This window comes from Misgurnus anguillicaudatus, chromosome 5 (assembly GCF_027580225.2).
Source record: "Misgurnus anguillicaudatus chromosome 5, ASM2758022v2, whole genome shotgun sequence".
NCBI classification, from domain to species: domain Eukaryota; kingdom Metazoa; phylum Chordata; class Actinopteri; order Cypriniformes; family Cobitidae; genus Misgurnus; species Misgurnus anguillicaudatus.
This window is the reverse complement of record NC_073341.2, coordinates 18,733,949-18,754,163: the sequence shown is the minus strand read 5'-3', so window position 1 is coordinate 18,754,163 and position 20,215 is coordinate 18,733,949. Positions and strand designations below refer to the sequence as shown.

Genomic DNA, 20,215 nt, shown 5'->3' with positions numbered 1-20,215 from the left:
ATAAATGTTGTAAAAAATATATTAGTATTCTTATATATTAAGAATAAAAATATGATACATTTATATTGCGCTAAAATGCGTTACATATGGAAAGAGGAATTATTCTCAACCACCACCAATAAAGTTTAAACATTATTCTTTAGAAAAACGCCTCGGAAGTGTTGAGTTTATGAATATTTACACTTACAATATATACTTTGTGAAATGTGTGTTTAAAATAATACATTTCATAACATGTGTATGTAAAGACAAACACGCCGCGTTGTATGATTTAAATACCGAGGTCCATATAAGTATTTTCTAGGGCATGCACCCCAGGAAAAAAACTTCTTATTTCCCTGCTCTACATATACTTTAATAAATCAGAAAACCAAAGAATCAAATACATATAGATTTCAAACCATATTAGTATGCAGAAAACTTTTGTTGGTCATTAGGAATACATTGTAATAATTATTTTACCATCCTGGGCACACTGCTGCACACTTTCTCTTCTTTTGTTATTTAATTAACTTTAATGACTTCAACAGGTAGGCCTTAGGACTAAATGCAATAAAATGTTCAAGCCAAAATATGAACATTTAAACTCCGTGCTCGCGCACTACGGGTGGGTGAAGCGTTGTACCGCGCACGTGATGCATCGTTTTCAAGTTCAAGCTTAGCAGCAGTCCAGTACAACACAGTGAATCTAATCATTATACAGTAAAAAAAACATATCTTCAAGAATTAAAGGGTGGCGTTGAATTTTGTTAATAAACACGCTGAATAACGGAAAGTGAATTACTGGAGGGAGTGAAAGCAGCGCATTAAATCTGGACACCCATATGTGCTCAGCTGCAGTAATGTTTCTTGTTCTTGTCACCTTGACAGTCACTGCGGTTTCACATTTCTCGTCATTAAACTGCTGTATATAATAGTCAGCGTTTGATTACTTAGGCTACATCTTTCTTGCACTACCACTAACTGCGCATCTGACCTCTGTGTTGCACCTCTGTCTGACTGGTTTGATTTTATTGGTCATCTCGGTTTCATTTGGACTTTATCTTAAAACTTAATAGACCCTTTAACTGTTTGTACACAATGATGACATGGCACCGTGTGCGTGCGCATTTGGGCAACGGAGCTATGGCAAGAATCAGCAGCAACTGACCCATTTCACAAAAAATTCACACGGCCGCGCCGCTCCATTAGCATGCTACACTTGCTACTTTAGCGGGTTGAAATGCATATACATATTAGGCTATATATTTGGTGTGTTTGACTTTCTGCCGAACTGCGCGATCCAATCGGCATATGAAATTACTATAGCGGCGCGAAAGTGACTGGGGAGCAGACTGGTGTGGCGCTACAAAAACCCACAGCCGAGTGACAGCAAAGTACCGCGAGAGCGATTCCAGTTATCACGTGGAGAAATCCGCTTTGAATCGCTCTCGCGGTACTTTGACATCACCAAGAGGTCTCTGCTTAGAGCAAACTTGTGACTTGCATAACAATGACTTTGTCCCACCTCTGCTAAGACGTCACATGCCGATCGGTCTGCGCGGTGCAGGAAGAAGCCACACGAGCGCTGAGCGTTGAGTCAAATTATAAGACGAGCGTAAGAAAATGATCGAGGTCTGGTCAGGGAATTAACCCAACACAAAAGTGAAAATGATAGAAATGATGACTCTAAGATCTATAGACATGCACATCAGTGTTTTATTTGTGTGGAGAAAAGGACAATTTGAAATAGTGTCCAACACAATACTCTACCATTATACTCAAATAAGTAGGGCCTACATGCACTGCTCCCAAACGTGATGTGTTTTGGTGTTTGTTGTAATCTGGAACTGTATTTCAAATGTGTTTGTTAAGTGTCTCCACATGAAAACGGAAGGCCCTCCCCCCGCACAGTCCTGCAATGAGAACCAGAAAAACCGGTTTCTAACCATTTTATTTACATGTGAATAGTGAGAGCACCCCCTCAGGAGCTGTAGGAGGGTTTTTTATAAGCGTAAGCCAGGACTAAGCCTTAGTTTAAATATAATATAAAATTAGTTTTAACAAACATGCCTTACTAAAAACATTATTTGTCTGCATTTTGAGGCAAAACAAAGGGCATGGCCATCCGGACCTCGGTAATTTTCTGACGCTTGTCTTATTTGACTCAATGCTCAGCGCTCGTTTGACGATCTTGCGGCGCCACGCAGACCAATCGGACGGCATGTGACGTCTTAGCACCGCGAGACAGTAGGCCTACAGTATGCTTTTGAATAGATCTCGCGGTAGTGTGATGTCACAGGCCAACGGGTTTGCGCTGCGCCCCATTAGGTAAAATAAAGTGAAAATTATTCCTAGATGACCAATAAAATCATAAAATCAATCCTCGGGTCCACAACACACCTTGCCGGAGCTCCGGTCCGTCTCCTTCAGCAACAGGGTTTGGTAAAATATAAAGTGTATAAAGTGTGCAGTATACAAAAAAATGCAAACAAATTATTTCTAAAAGTAGCAATATTTTAAAGAGATAAATGTGGTATAACGAAAGACATGAGAAAAGTAGAGGTATGCAAAAGAGCACAGTTAAGATATTGTTAATTCAAGCGGTTTTATACACGTTTCAGCTTTGTTTGAATTGACAAGAATTTTATTCGGCACTGTCAAAACATTTTATGATTGATTTACTGATTTATTACAGAAACTTGTTGTCAGAAGCAAAGCTATTGTACTAAGCATCTTTATATGTATGTTTTAAAGTTAAAAGTGTTGTAAAAATATATGAGTATTCTCTTATATTAAGAATAACAATATGATACATTTATATTGCGGTAAAATTATTTTGCCATATAAATTATTCTCAACCACCACCAAAAAAGTTTTAACATTATTTTTTTAGGAAAAAAACGGCGTTTAAACCCGTGGAGCGAACAAGAAAACATATGTTTATATGCTTATTCGGCATATAATATGATATTTTTTATTTAGTTTTACAGTTTTAAAAGTGGCAGTTAGACCAGAGCGCTGACTGGTCGGCGTTTGACATCAGAGTACCGCGAGAGCAAAGGTAAAGTCGGACCATTTTGTAACATTTCGACTTGCTCTTGCGGTACTTTGATGTCTTCGGTGCCGAACTGTCTGCGCAGCGCTACAAAGAAACGCCCTTTGACTCTTTACAGCAGAGTACCAGCAACATGAGAAGTGGTGGCACGCAAAAGGAAGTGAAGGTACGCAGTACGCTAAAATATAAAGTGTCTGTACTGCGAGCACTGGTTTAGTTATTTACATCGTGTGTTGCTCTTTCACCATTGTGCACCCGCGCACTCGCTCTGTAGTTTGTAGCTCGTGCTCCGGGTTCTGTAAACAATAGCCGTTTCTTAATACAAAGTACAGGAGAGTGGAGCAAAATAAGCCTTTATCTAGGCAACCATACAGATTTGTAGCCGTGTGACCACAAATACAGGTAGCAACCATAATTTCTATTTGGCTATGTTAAGGGGAAGGACAAATTAAAGAGTTAAAGGCGATTAGAATTGGGGGTTGGCAAAGAATTGGCAGACCTGGGGGTGGGTGGTTTTTAATTTCTTGACTTTCTGTGACACTGGTAGCTGCTACTAGACGCATTTTGGAATGAACTTCCTTCATGTCGTTTTATTTATACACTGTAAAAAATATTTTCTGAATTTGTAAGTAAAGTTAGCATTAAATATGTTTTACAATTTTAAATGAATTTTTGCTTTTATTATAATTATAACTTAAATAACTGTAAATATTTATTAAAAATAATATTACACATTTTTTATCAAAAAGACAAATAACTAATTTTCAAACCCTCATACAGCTTGTGCCTATCTGCGTTGAACTTGAGAGCGCTTTAAGCGTTTATTGTGTCTTTCAGCACATTACATATGTGACCCATTCTGTCTAAATGAGTGGGATGTTTTCAAATACTCTATTAATTAAACATCTAATTCGTTTTCTGAGAGTGAAATGATTAATACTGAGATGCATGTCATGTCTGACATCTTGGTTTCGGTTTAAAAACATGCAGGAATTTTAAAATAAAATGCAGGACTTGCTTGATGTTTAAAAAGTTATTAAGAGAGATAAAGTTCGGGACTGATTTATGTTAAAAAGTTATTAAGATCAACAAGACTCGCGCTGACTGACAGATCCGAAACGCAACGCACAGACACGCAAGTACCTGCACTGACAGAATAGTAAAAAAAATCTGTTTTGGCAAGAATTTACGAAAGCATATTAAGCATTACAAAAAACTTGTTAAGCTCATTATTAAATATGTCCATAGCCTACAGCGTTTGCGCGAACAGAACGAATTGTTTAAAAAAAACTTTCTCATTAATCTTCATCTAAATTAATAAATAATCAGATATTCGTTTATAATTTCAAATAACAGTATGCTCTATTATTTAAAAGTCAGTTTTGACTTAGTTCAAAACAAGCAAAATTATTTTAAACAAGGTAATTAGAAAGATGTAATTCAAATGTTTCAGCTGTTATTTACTAACTTTTTTATGTTAATTGCAATTCATGTCATAATAATCTTCAGTATACATTTTGCTTTTAAAATGTTACATTTTCATATGTTTATCTATTTACTTGTTTATTTTATATTCACCTAGATTGACAATGAAGCTGGCTTTAACTTGAAGTAATTAAAAGATCATCTGTGACCGAAGTCACGGAGACACAGAGTTATTAACGAATATTTTATTATCAGAGTGCAGCATTTTATCAAGGTTTTCTGGTCTTGTGTAATTAAATAAAACAAAAAAACTAAAATGGTAATTTTTTACAGTTGGATTAAAAGAAGCTTGATATTAGGAGCGTTTTAAAACTAATTCCAAAACATCTCGAGTTTCTAAATAAGGGACGCGCAGAAAATGTCATTCATTCATGTAATTTTATAGATTACACTCATTCACTTAACACACATATTATGCGTGCTTTAAGGGCTTTATAATTTAGCTGTAAACACTTGATTATGTCTGGCCGAATATTTTTTCTGCTATTCGGATGAATTCGTTATTCGTTTTAAAGCCATTATCCGTGCCCTTCCGAATAACGCATTCGGCTTCGGGCACATCCCTAATATATATATATATATATATATATATATATATATATATATATATATATATATATATATATATATATATATATATATATATATATATATATATATATATATATTTGACGAATGCTTATCAGTACATTACTTTTTTGTTTCTTCAACTTTAAAGATGAATATTCTCATTAGAGATGGGCAATTTTTGCAATAGCACATTATATTCAAAATTTTGAGCTCATAAAAAAAGATTTTTCGCTTATTTAAATGACTTGTTTATGTTTTTTTATGCACGTTTAGTTTTGGTGCAATTTCCCAAAAGCTTATAATTAGGAAATACACACAACACGCTTACCTTATATTTTCTTATATTTCTACTTATATTCCTACTGTTCGGTAATGCAGAAAAGCGCAACACAACCATGTTAAGCTAGTAAAACGTTCAGATGCAAAAATGAACTAAATGTAAAATTAGATAAACTAGTTAATGATATTGCGTAAATGCGCTCGGTCTCTTCAAAGGTCTTCGCGAGTTATTTTGTTATAAGACTCAGTTATCATACATCACGTCTCTTGTACTGTAAGTACACGGAAAAAAATAAGACAAATGATGCGCGTTTGGGTCGGATTTTTATGAAGCATATGTGACTGTTTATGTAACAGGCAAAGACAACTTCGCCAAAAACGAAATGTTTGCCAAAAAAGCCTGCATTTGTATGACATCAAAGTCTATCGCCTAAACACAGAAATTTTGTGTCATGTTACTTCAATATCATACAGTATACGCTCAGCATGAAGTCAAGCACACAAATTGTCATCAGTATGGCCTACATGAAACACGACTGCCATCTACAGGTTTTTGTATTTCCTGCGTCCCCCACCGAACCCCCCTTCTGCGAGATCTCGCAGAATTTCGGAAGTCCTCGCGGCATTCTGGTCTGAGAGACGCGCATTTTTAAAGGCCACATCTGTATCAGTACAGTGACATGCACAAGTTTGGGCACCCCTGGTAAAAAAATTCTGTTAATGTAAACATTTAAGCGAGGGGAAGATGAAATGATCTCCAAAAGGCATAAAGTTAAACATGAAACGCACATGATTACCACTGTATGTAGTCCAGTGCTGGCATCGTCTGAAGTCCTTGCAAGGGCCGATGTCATCTTTCAATTTGTGTTAGGTCATTTGACAGAGGCAGGATCCAGACTGCAGCTCACATAATTGCTAGTAGAAATAGAAAAGCAAATTGAGAAAAGTAGCATGACTGCTGTTCATAGCTTTTTAGGTAGTGGATAGTTGTGATTATTAAGTTATTTATAACCTGAGGCAATGGTTAGTGAATGCAATTATGTGTATGCTAGACTTAGAGCTGTTGCGTTTGGTCGATAGAATCGGGGGTGTCAATTTCAACGTCGATAATTAGTCAACATAAATATTGTGTCATCACGACAAAAATATAGCCTTTTCCCCTTTGACATGGCAGATATAAATGCAGATTAACATTCACAATGAGAAATATCTGCAGACTGGACTGAAGAAGAAATCATGGGGCTCGTCACTATCAGCTACGAACATTCACCAGCATAACAAAACAGCATGTAACGTAGTGTACTCAATCCTGGTCCTCGAGCACCCCCTCCCAAAAACTTATTTAAAACACCTGATTCAAGTTATCAGCCTCTTTCCAAAATGGTAAACATGTCTCCCTAACAAGCTGATGGGTTAAATAAGGAGACATCTAAAACTTTTTGGGAGGGGGTGCTCGAGGACCAGGATTGGGAAGCACTGGTGTAACGCACTCCTTTATGATCTTATCATAAACAAAAAAATACACGTGTGGTTTCTCGAGAGAGAAATCACGGATAAGCAAACTACAGATGCTACAAAAAAAAACTACCAAGTGCAAGACTTTAAATATGTCACAGTGTTTCCCACAGGATTTTGAGAGACTGTGGTGGTGATGACGTCACCCGCTAATTAGCATATATTTGACGTCATCATGTCGTGTTTGCGTTTGATCTAGTGTTGGCACCTGAAATATGTTTCACTTCTACTCTTTGATCTGTATCTGTATTTGATCTGTATTATATATCAAATTACATTTTAAGCCGAATTAAGCTGTTTTAAATAGTGAAATAAAAATGTAAATATGAATCATGAAAATTCTATTTGTGGGGGCCAGTGTTGATTCTGTGGTGGGCCACCACAAATAAATCAATGTATGGGAAACACTGTGTCATGTCTTTATGGCATGTGTGTGAAAGCACAAACAAATTCAGAAAACTATTGGCAGCGTGAATGAACCAAAATCAAATAATCCCGAACAACTCCCTTATGTGTTCTCTGTATTTTTTCCATAATGTGTGTGTGAAAAGGGCTACAGACATTAACCATTCATTGAAAGCAAGTTGTCCATTGAACCTTAAATGTCCTTGTCAGTATCGGGAAAGCGGTCCTGACACAAATATCCTCCTCATAAGAGATGTACGGCGTACTGTCTCGACTAAACATATGGAGTCCTTCTTTAGGATCTCTGACTGCCGCACTCTGATGTTGTTCACCTGGCGTGTAACACAACAACCCAAATTGTCTTCATTATCCCAGGCACCTGCACAGAAACATTGAGAACACAAGCACCATGGAAGCAGTGAGTGTGCGTCTTACCTACACCTGATGTAGCGTGTACATGCCGGGCGATGGAGGCCCCGGTGATCCCAACATAGCATCCGGTCTCATGAAGGGGGAGCAGTTATAAGTGGTTATCTCAAAAGCCTGAGGCAATGTGGGGGGAGAAGTGCTGGCTCGTGTCTTCCACTGTCGGTTTGCTGGCATTGGAGAGAATCTCATCTGGATAGGCCGCATCCTAGATGTACATGCCCTGCACAGAGAAACAGATGGCTTATCCTTTCTCCGATAAAACTAATATGACAGTATGGTTAAGATCAAAAACACAGCTGGTTAAAAACAACTTACAGCAAATGATGTTGTGATCTGTTTTGCAAAGACATAAAACATAACAATTGAATATTACAGATTTACATAAAAGATTTCCAGTTACACCCACTAAAATGTCTTGAGGTGTCTGTCAGTGAAATACTTACACAGCAGTGCCAATGACCTGTTTACACACAAGAAGAGAGGAAACATATATAAGGAAAATATTAGCTAAGAAAAAATGCAAAAAATGTATTCAGTCATTTCCAGCCCTTGATGTGTTTAAAATACACAGTATGGCAAATGACTATGATATGAAACACCTGTTCATTAAATCACTGTACATTTCATACATCTGACATACAATAATGTAAATCAGATTGCACTGTGCATAACCAAATGGTTGTCAAAGTATCTGAACTAACTTACATAATGTCAATGTAAACATCTCTTGTTTGTTTTGTTTTTAAATTTGCTGCCATTGTGAGCACTCAAACTATCATACAGATCATAATAATACACTTTATACAGTAACTAAAACTGCTTGATCATTTAAACTTGATCATTTAAACACCAAACAAACACTCATAAAAAAAATTAAACAACCAAAATTACTATGTTATTGAACTCAATTATATAATCATCGATAATCATCCTCATATTTTTCCTAAAATTTAAATTACCTCCGTACAGAATACTTCCAACTGCTGTCCAGAAAAGCAATGGCCATCTGCCTATATTAAGTGCATCGTTTATATAGCAACAAAAACACAATACTGAACGCGTGAAAGGTATTTAGATTGATTTCAAGTACCACATTTTGTCATAGTATAAAAAACAAGACGAGAAATGACATTTCTGTCTTCAACGTCAACATTACCTCTAGTCGGTCAGACTATACATAACAACAAACTGACACGTATTGTTTTACAGAAACATTTTAGAACAACAAAAATTAATGGAAATTATAATAATACACAAACATTTTAGCAAAAATGCCTCAAGTCTGAATAGCGCTGCAAGTACTACAAATGTTAGTAACTATGACTTTATTTGCTGTGCTGTAGTAGACGGAGTGCCTTATACTAACTTTTAAGAGTCACAGACATTTAATATAAGATTTTTGTCGAAAACTTACCTGAACCACGGATGTTTGCGAAGTCAGCTCCCGCACTTTTTCCTTGTTCATGGCAAGACGAGACTGGAGTGGCTTCTCTGGGCTAAGGAATATATCGCCATCTGTTGGTTTGGCATGCCCATGACAATGCTTCATACCAGGGTTTTGCGTGTTCGAGTTGACATGGAATTGTTTGTTTTTTTACACAGGAGAGGAACACAAAACAATGATACATGTAAAACAAGCCAATAATTCCTTATTTTTCCTCACTTTCCCCAGTTGCATTTTCTCTAACTTGAGTATTAACGGCGGCTGGCAACCAGCGTATGTACATTACTGCCCCCTTCTGCTTCGGAATAATGGAACTTAGCAGCTGTGTGTCATTAAAAGCAAAGAAGGCGCTGCTATTTTATTTATTTTACTTGTATATTATATAAAAACAATAAAATTTACTTAAAGGATTCCATTTTTCTTCACTTATTATCATTTACTTAGTTCTTGTACATACTTACACCCATAATGTCGACTTTGCTCTGGTGGTTGCAAAAGGTGTAATAACTGGGCACGCACCAACAGAGAGAAGCGCGGCATCGGCCTCCGGTATAGTTATCCGACCCAAAGCCGACGTAACAGACAAGCCTGATGAGCGGGAAATACCGTTGACTTGACTGAAGATTTGGCCAATGCGTGGCCGATACTTATTAGATGTTTCAAATAAGGAGGCCGACGTACGCTCTTGAGCCGACGTCGGGCAGACGTACGTGTGCTGTCTGGGTTGCCACTCAAGAGGGCGTGCTTCGGCGTGGTCACGTGGAAAAGTGACGTCAGTGCATACCCTCTATTGCATGATAACAATAGGTATGTTCGACATCGGCTGTGGCTGGATGTAACCGATCGGCGAGATTAGCCGCGTACGGTGGGGAGGAGCTGAAAACGGAGACGTGAAGTCGGACGCGCTGTGGTTCCCGTAGTTTGCTGCATTTACGTCAGGCATGGCTGATCACGTCCCGTTTGCTTGCTTAATCGCATTAAACATGATTTGTAAGATGTAAACTACATAAAAAGTGAATTATACTGTTTTGAATGTCCGTGTATGAGCATGAGTGGAACTGAAGAGGCTTACAGCATCTGTTTTTACAAGAATAAAGTTCAACATAAGCATATATTATTTAAATACCAATGTAGTGGGGTCTACGTTTTTTATCCATTTTATTTTGATGAAGATGACACAATATAACATCACGACTACATGAAAAGAGCTTTAACTGTTATAAAAATACAGATTTGTGAGCATTTGTGGAACTGAAGGCGTGAAAATAAACACGAAATACACGTGATTGTTGTCATGTGGTGAATCCAACCAATCGTGAAACAGCTGTGTCGTCATTACAGCCCGTGCAGCTCCTCTTCGGGAAATGCGCTGGCTTACTCAGGCGGCTGATCTCGAACCGCTCTCGCGGTACTTAAAAACCATATGACACAGTCATGTGCCTGCAGCGCCAGCTTAAGTCGGACAAAATTACTAACCGGAATGCACTGCTTTAAGTCAGCCACCGATCGGTCTGCGCAGCGCCGTATGAAGTCGAACACACCTAATATGTTGGCTTTGTCAAGCCAACATAATGCTACAGTAGGCCTATTCTGTTGTATTAACTAGTGATTCAACTGTAAAGCAAATAACTTATAATTTAACATTTAATAGTAAAGTTCAAAACCAAAATAGAAATTTAAAAAATAAAATAGCCATTTGCTTTAGTTTATAGTAAAGTTGTTTTAATGCAGAAATCGCTGTTACAACGTTTCAATACAAATAAATACACATTTATAAGAATTTCATAGGGCTGTGAAAATATTTATGTGTACATCTATTGTTTTTTATAGCATGTTACGCACTATATATATTGAAATATGCTATTAAAGAGCTATAGAACAGTGATTATTGTTTTTGCACGGTGGGACTTGATGGTAATTTCCCTACTGGGAAGGCGGAAGAGGTGTGCTTAACATTTAACCTTTTTGCCGACAATGTGAAAATGGCGTAATGAAAGGAAACGAGTACGAGCAGCGAGCAGATCAAGTTTTCAGAGGTAAGATGTTTAAACATACGGGAAACTACCACTGACCGACATGAAACAGAGATAAACGGCACGCGTTCATGTAGGCGAGACCTACGCATAAGAACAGGAAAAAAAACAACGATTTCTAAGAATGTCCAAAAACACCAATTCTTTCACTTTGTGGTTGTTTATGCGCTTGACTTCAATGATAGATCGTAATGTATCATCTAAAGTTAATGAAACTTATTTAAAAGTATGTCGGTTTTGGGGTATATTAGATGAGTGCCAAAACAAAGCTAGTAAACATCGGTCAAAGGTTAGCCCGTATCTTGTGCTTGCAGTGTTTGGGAAATGTTTTGCACATTGAGTAACGTTAAGTTGTTGCATCAGATTACGTACAAAAATTTCTAAAGCAAGGAAGTTTAAAGATGTTGATCATAATGTAAAGTCTCGTACCCTTTTGTCTCGTGTGCAATGCATGTAAATAAGGATCAGCATGGGGAACACGAGCAGCGACAGGGGCGGCGCGGGCGATAAAGCGAACAGACGAGAGATCCGAGCCGGTAAAGATGGAGCTCGACCCAAGATTTTGCTGGACAGCGCGGAGGACGGAGACATCTTCCCTTCAGACGACGCTAAGGTGAGTTGAAAGTGATGTGATTACAACCTCGCCGAAAAGACCAGCTAAAGACAGCCCAGGTTGGTTGGCGGGTTTTGGCTGGTCTCTCAGCTCGGTTTTGGCTGGTGTGGCTGGTTTTAAAGGGGTTTTAGCTGACCCTTCCTGCTTCCAGCTGACCCACAAGCTTAAACCAGCTTGACCAGGCTGGAATCTTGGCTAAGCTCAGCTGGTTGGCTGGTTTAAGATGGAAGTAGCTAGCCTAGCCTGGTTAAGTTTGTCAAGATGGTGTGTCAGCTGATCTCCCAGCCTGACCAGCTAAAAAAGTGAGACCAAAACCCCTCTAAAACAGCCTGCTATACCAACCTAACCAGCTAAAACCAGGCTGAGAGACCAGCTAAAAGCAGCCAACGAGATAAGGCTGGTTTTAGCTGGTCTTTTCAGTAGGTTTGAGACGAAGCTAGTTTAGTTTAAATTAAATTAAAGTTTGGACACATGCTGTGTGTTATATTCCATGTTTTATAATATCAGCCATTTCAGGATGTATGGCTGTATTCAAGCAGATAACTAGTTAAGCCATGCACAAGTTAATCTGGTTTTAACTGGTCTTTTAAGTAGGGTTGAGACAAACGTCTGACGCGATACACGTCTGGATCCGAATTTTACTTCCGATTTCGTTTTTTTAATGGTCTGACTAGTTGCTAAACTGATCTCTTGAACAAATGCGTCGTCGAAAAAGCAAATGTTTTGGTTTCCTAGTTAATTATGTGTTTACCGGAAGTTACGTGCAGACCACGACAGCCACTTGTTTATGTTGTTACTGTTGTGTTGAAACCGTCTATTCATGGCGAGATCTAGTTAATCTATACACAAGTTGATCCATTCCATACCTGTATATATGTTGGGGGAGGGACAATTTGCATCTCCCATTCACCTAATCGGCATGTTTTTGGCCTGTTTGAGGAATGCGGCGCAAACCCACGCTGACACTGTGTCCCTACTAAATATAAAGTGTAATTGAATGTGTTGATGTCAGTTACCAATCCATTCCTTTACCTCAGCCCAGTAAGTCAGAAGTTCATAAGTTAATTCCTGTCTGTCAATGACTCCTGTTATCCTGCACAGCATAATAGCTATTTATTCCAATGACAACTCACACCTCATCCATCCTACTGCTTTCAGGAATTTCTAGCATGGCAACAAGATCAGGAATCAGAGACTAAAGTCCCACCAGAGGAAATACCCACTGTCTTCCGTTGGAGCGGTCAAGGAAAAGAGATCTACTTGTCTGGCTCCTTTAATAACTGGGCCAGCAAAATCCCCCTGACTAAGAGGTGAGTGCTGACAGACAATAGATTATTAGGATGATTTAGATAGCTGTGTTAATGCCAGAAACACAGCAGACTACTGCATTAAATCTCATTTACATTACAGTTATGCATTTGACAGACGCTTTTAGTGACTTAAGAGTGTATTCGATGTATACATTTCTTCTATCAAAACACATAATCTTTGCATTGCTATCACAATTCTCTAACCATCGAGCCATAGGAACACATAAAACTTCTTATTTATTAAACCTCTTATTCATTTAATACCAAGAGCACAGTATTTAGATTTTTGCTCATATGTATACACTCACCTAAAGGATTATTAGGAACACCATACTAATACTGTGTTTCACCCCCTTTCTGCCTTAATTCTACGCGGCATTGATTCAACAAGGTGCTGAATGCATTCTTTAGAAATGTTGGCCCATATTGATAGGATAGCGTCTTGCAGCTGATGGAGATTTGTGGGATGCACATCCAGGGCACAAAGCTCCCGTTCCACCACATCCCAAAGATGCTCTATTGGGTTGAGATCTGGTGACTGTGGGGGCCATTTTAGTACAGTGAACTCATTGTCATGTTCAAGAAACCAATTTGAAATGATTCAAGCTTTGTGACATGGTGCATTATCCTGCTGGAAGTAGCCATCAGAGGATGAGTACATGGTGGTCATAAAGGGATGGACATGGTCAGAAACAATGCTCAGGTAACGATGCTCAATTGGTACTAAGGGGCCTAAAGTGTGCCAAGAAAATATCCCCCACACCATTACACCACCACCACCAGCCTGCACAGTGGTAACAAGGCATGATGGATCCATGTTCTCATTCTGTTTACACCAAATTCTGACTCTACCATCTGAACAGAACTCGAGACTCATCAGACCAGGCAACATTTTTCCAGTCTTCAACTGTCCAATTTTGGTGAGGTTGTGCAAATTGTAGCCTCTTTTTTCCTATTTGTAGTGGAGATGAGTGGTACCCGGTGGGATCTTCTGCTGTTGTAGCCTATCCTCCTCAAGGTTGTGTGTGTTGTGGCTTCACAAATGCTTTGCTGCATACCTCGGTTGTAACGAGTGGTTAATTCAATCAAAGTTGCTCTTCTATCAGCCTGAATCAGTCGGCCCATTCTCATCTGACCTCTAGCATCAACAAGGACTGGACTGCCGCATACTGGATGTTTTTCTCTTTTCACACCATTCTTTGTAAACCCTAGAAATGGTTGTGCGTGAAAATCCCAGTAACTGAGCAGATTGTCAGAGCGGCCCGTCTGGCACCAACAACCATTCCACGCTCAAAATTGCTTAAATCACCTTGCTTTCCCATTCTGACATTCAGTTTGGAGTTCAGGAGATTGTCTTGACCAGGACCACACCCCTAAAAGCATTGAAGCAACTGCCATGTGATTGGTTAATTAGATAAATGCATTGAGAAATTGAACAGGTGTTCCTAATAATCCTTTAGGTGAGTGTATATACAAAAGTGAAAATTCAATAAAAGACAAGTGGATCACTAGGGTTCAGTGTGCACCCAAAAATGCAAAGAAGTCTTTATTACCTAAAGACAGATACATTCTTTTTTAATGTAGGAATAATAACAGTAATTTTTAATTTAGATTCTAAGAGTAAATAATAATTTATTGTGTAATATTTTATTGACTTAACCTGCGTAAGATAATGCACTTTTTTTCTATGGTCAAACTTTCTTGTTTAAATGTGTTTTTATAGACATTTGTTTTATGGGAATTTCCTTGGAAACCAATTTTCCAGAAAATAACTGTTTTACTTCCCCTCATTGTTTTTTCTCTTTTTTACAGTCATAATAATTTTGTTGCAATCGTTGATCTGCCGGAGGGTGAGCACCAGTATAAATATTACGTGGATGGAAACTGGATATTAGATCCCAAGGAGGTGTGCAAACTTTATACTGTACTTTCAAAAGTAATCTTATGCAGCAGGCAGCATATTTATAAATTTGACCTGCCATTAAGTTTCATTATGTTTTTTTTTCTAGGCCGTTGTGACCACTAAGTCAGGTGTGGTGAATAATCTTGTTAAAGTGAGGAAAACGGACTTTGAGGTATTCGATGCCCTGAAAACAGACTCGGAGAAATCTGCAGAAGTGTCAGGTAACTTCACGTCAGTTTAAAAAAATAGCTCACCCAAAAAATGTACTCGCCCTTAGATGTGACATCCTTTCTTCCGTTGAATACCAACAAATAATTGTGTTATCTTTCTATATGAGGTTAAACAGGATGAAGGTTCAAAAAGCACATACTCCATCATTTGAGCAATCCACCCAATGACTCCAATGGGTTAATAAATGTCCTTTAAAGTAGAACGTCACAACAGAGAAAGTGATTCATATTTTAAGCTTATTTAGCGAATGTGCATTGTAAACAAGCAGATTTGAGCGCTATATTTAGATGTATGGTAGCTTTTTAGTTTATGTGTGTCATGTGAAGAAACATACATATGACAACATGAAAGAACCAATGAGATTAGATGTTATCTGCATGTTTGCATTTAGCTTTCGGATCTGTTATGCAACATATCATTTGCTGCATAACCTCAATGTCTAATGTTTATATTTGGGTGAACTATTTCTTTAATGCTCCCGAAATGCTATCAATTTTTACTGTGAAGCAGCTTAAATAAGCTACTTGTAATCCCACTGTATACACTCTCAGACTTGTCTAGTTCCCCTCCTGGTCCATATCACCAGGATCCCTACATCAAATCAGAAGACAGACTTCGCTCTCCTCCCATCCTCCCTCCACACCTGCTGCAGGTGCTCCTTAACAAAGATACTGGAGTCTCTGTAAGTACTGCTAGTTTACTAAACATACGTTTAGTCACACAATTTAATAAGTGTTTTTTGAATAACACTAGCCTTGTTTCCATCACCATGATTTTATGCGTATTTTAAAGTTTGCGCCAGATTTTTATGGGATGTGTGTGCATCAGGAGTAAAAACATGTCACCTTTCGGCAAAATTAGTCGTTTTTTGAACCAAAATAAGTAATTCTTGTGATTCGTCTAGATCCGATTAGTTTTTGAAAATGAGTGTTTCTGTTTGAGAGGTACGTGCAAGCCCTGCATTCACTTCTCATTGAGCTTGTGAGTATTTTTGCCGCTGTATTAGCCTTTAATACACACATGCGTCAAAATTCCTTGCAAGTATTCTCATAAACACGACAATTTAGGTCTTAAGAGAAAGTAAACAGGTAAAAGAGAAAACACATGTGTAACAGTATATTAGATCTGGACTTTGGTCTTAATCAAACTCATGTCACTCGTGTTAATCAAACAGCATTGAGAGAAAATCTCTCACTGATCCTAACTATATCACTTTTCTATGTTTAATAAGATTTGTATATCGAATTGTACACAAGTTTTATTCGCGTTGCTCGTTCATGGTTCATATTAGAGATCGACCGATATATCTGTTTTCCGATATTTTCCCCGATATTTGAGTATTTTCGATGATCGGATATCGGGTTTGTAATATCGGATTGACCGATAAACGAGAGAATTGAGAATTGCGCGCTGGACGCATCTGAGGAGAAGAGCTCACAGCAGCAGCAGCGTGCACAGCAGATATGACGGTGGAGTGACGCGACTTCATTAAAAGGACTTTGAGTATACTTACTCTGCATCTGAGGCATTTATAACACATCTTATTTGTGCATTAATGTATGTTATGTTAAATAAGTTGATATATTAAAAGCAATTATGCAGTTTGTCCAAGAATAGAGACGAACTCACAAAATCACGTGCTGTTCACTTACCGGGGTTGAAGGCTGAAGCTTTTAACAAGATTTACCCTAAGTTATATTAAAATTTACCAGATAAACATTATTTTGCTAAAATATCTACATAAATGTCTGTGGATATTAATTAATTATTTATTACCTCCGCAAGCGGTCACTGTTTGATACAGTTAATGCGTGAGTAAATGCATAGATAACAGCGCTGTCAACAGCCATTTCATAAGCTATAACAACAAAATATTAATAATTCTGACATCAAATAACATTACCAGTTAAGAAATTCAGTGATATATAAGCAGTTTTGTTTGTTACTTTCCTGAATGTAGTATTTCAGTCAGTGATATTATTTGTAAAACCTCTTTGCCAACTACTTGTTTAACTGCTGAAGGCTACATGTTGCTGGTCAAAACTATTATTCCAAAAAAGGCACTTAATCCACCTGTTTTACTCTATAAACTATGTATAACAAGCAGCCATCTTCGCTATATTGTTCTCTCTCCCGCTGCCAACCGCAGCGTGACCTTTGGATCAGTCCATTTCTGACGAAATGATAGGGGTGTTTGAAATGGTCCATGTATTGGGAATATAGTTTCTACATTATTCATTAAATTAATATTATTCTTCACTCTTTCAGACCCCTCTATTTATTACTTTGTATGCAAAGAGGGAGTGATTGTGATGATGATTATTATTATAAGGGTTTGTTCAGTTCAGTAGTGTTGTAGTAATTATTATGTCAAAAACAGAAGTATAACAGTAAATAAAAATCGGTTTAGCATATCGGTTATCGGGCACATAAGCATCCAAATATTTGTTATTGGCATCGGTTTAAAAAAATGAGTATCGGTCGATCTCTAGTTCATATTCATACTGTATTAGAGCTATGACTGTGAACAGAACAGATCCCGAATGATTTGTTTATGTGTACTGAATAATATGCAATATTAATTTCTGTAACACTTTACAAATAGGGCTGTCACGATTATGAAATTTGGCTGACGGTTAATTGTTTAATAAATGATGACGATTATGATGATTAATTGCCTGTTTATTGCTTTGACATTTAATTCTCATTCTCATACATTTTTTGTTTATGAAATAATTTTCACAGATCGTTGTGATTATTTAAATGAAATCTTTTGCAAGGTTTATCTGGCAGTATATATTTATACACATAACACATTTTTAAAAGTAATCTGATATGGTCTCGTTTATACAGGCGCTGCAGCTCCCCCTTGTGTTTTTAGAGAGATGTACAATCATCGTGGTGATCTGACATCATTGCGATGAGGTCAAACAATTGCGATGAGACGATTATTTAATCATTGATACAGCCCTGTTTACAAAAAGGTTGTATTTGTTCACATTAGTAAATGCATTATTAACAAAATTGAGCAATATATTGTATACAAGGATTTATTCATTCTTGTTCATGTCATTACAGTAATTGATGTTTGAGGTGCATTAACTAATGTTAACAGTTTCAAATTTGATTTAAATAAATTGCTAATAAATACAATACAAATTACAATTGATATAAAACTCATATATAATATATAATATTTGATCGCTTTGGCACATGTGAATGAACCAAATCTGTAGCTGCGTTTACATTACCCTTTAAATTCCGCAAATTGAAATAGCGAATTGAAAATGCGCTCAATGAAACGCGTCAATTTCGCATAAATTCCAATATATCATAAAGAACGTTTTTACGCTTTGGTGAGGTGGGTTTTTTTAGGCAATTTGTCACAAAACTGCAATGGGAACAGTTTTTCTGCATTTAGAGATCACCTTACATCGATTAATGGAAAGTCAACATTTTGCCAAAGTTTTTTGTTGACTTTTAGAAAATAATGCTTAAAAAAATAAAGTTTTGTGCAGATCTGTAATGGAAATGCAGCTAGTGTGATTGAACCAAAATCACATGATCCTGAGACACATATTTTCCAAATTGTCTGTGTGAAAAGGGCTTAGTAGAACTGGAATAACCTTGTCCCTCCTCTTTCCACCAGATGAATTTTGGCTACAGTATTTGATGGCGATAGCAGTGCGGGTGTGGGGGAGGTTAACCCAACCTAAATTTAGCATTGCCATTTATGTCAGATAAGATGTTATTTTTGGGTTTAAAGAGATAACAAAAGTTTGTGGTTGGAAATTGTTGAGCAACTCAAGACATCAATTACTTTGAGTAATGTGTTGTGTGTGTTGTTTACAGTGTGACCCCACCCTGTTACCTGAACCAAACCATGTGATGCTCAACCACCTTTACGCCCTTTCCATTAAGGTTCAGTACATTTACAAAAACATTTATTTATTTAAAAGTATATATGAAATAACTGTGTGGATGACTGTGAAAAACTAATTAAAGTTGATCTCATTACCGTGCCTGTTATCTCTCCTCACAGGATGGCGTGATGGTTCTCAGCGCTACACATCGCTACAAAAAGAAGTATGTGACCACACTGCTGTATAAGCCTATATGATCACAATTCACCTGACCATAATGGTCTTATGCACTCAATGTTTCCTATTAAAGAAAAGGACCAAGCACAGCAAAACTCACATGTGTGCGTGAGAAAATGTGTGTATTTCAAGCGTCAAGCAGGTTGCTTGTGGAACTGAGAGGAAACCAAAAACATTATACCCAGTGCTTGCATGCACAATGTAAGGCATTTGCCAAATGTAAAAATATGATTTTTTAATCATCAAGGTTTTTTTAGACGATAAGGATCTCACATGTTAAAAGATTTTGACATTTATGTGCCTTCAAAAAATGTCCATACATGCAAAAAAAATTATAAGGTCAATTTAAATGGACCATTGTGGTAGTTTAATGCACATTTAGATTAATCTTTTGTTTTATTTGTGTATCATTGTACGGTGAAACTACAGTCATGAAGAGTTTTTGAAAGTCATTTTATTTATCATATAACACAAAATCATAGGCTAATAAAACACTTCAGAAATGGGATTTACACTTTATTTACTTTAGCTTTTTACCTTTAAACTGAGCCTGAATGCTGGAACTGATAGAAAGGTCTAGTGGAGTCCATGCCTTGACGGGTCAGGGCTGTTTTGATGGCAAAAGGGGGACCTGTACAATATTAGGCAGGTGGCAGACCGTCTCAGATAGGATGACAGTAATTTACAGCCATTTACTGTATTAACCTTTACTTCAAAATGGATAAAGTGTGTCATGATTTTGTTACTCTGCATTTGTAGTTTTAAATACACTAGCTTTAAAGGGATAGTAAATTCTGTCATTTACTCACTCTCATGTTGTCACACACAAAATTTCGTTGTTCTGATGAACACAAAGCAAGA

At 37.4% G+C, this 20,215-nt stretch overlaps 1 protein-coding gene across 1 annotated transcript; it reads left to right on the top strand.

Annotated features, from left to right (window-relative positions):
- Positions 1–11,042: 11,042 nt before the first annotated feature.
- On the top strand, positions 11,043–19,862 carry prkab1b (protein kinase, AMP-activated, beta 1 non-catalytic subunit, b). The gene is made up of 8 exons (XM_055168748.2): positions 11,043–11,200; positions 11,660–11,810; positions 12,969–13,120; positions 14,933–15,026; positions 15,130–15,244; positions 15,806–15,936; positions 19,107–19,175; positions 19,297–19,862. The coding sequence occupies exons 2-8, from the start codon at positions 11,667–11,669 to the stop codon at positions 19,372–19,374; spliced, it is 783 nt and encodes a 260-aa protein (XP_055024723.2). The 5' UTR covers positions 11,043–11,200; positions 11,660–11,666; the 3' UTR covers positions 19,375–19,862.
- The last annotated feature ends 353 nt before the right edge of the window (positions 19,863–20,215 follow it).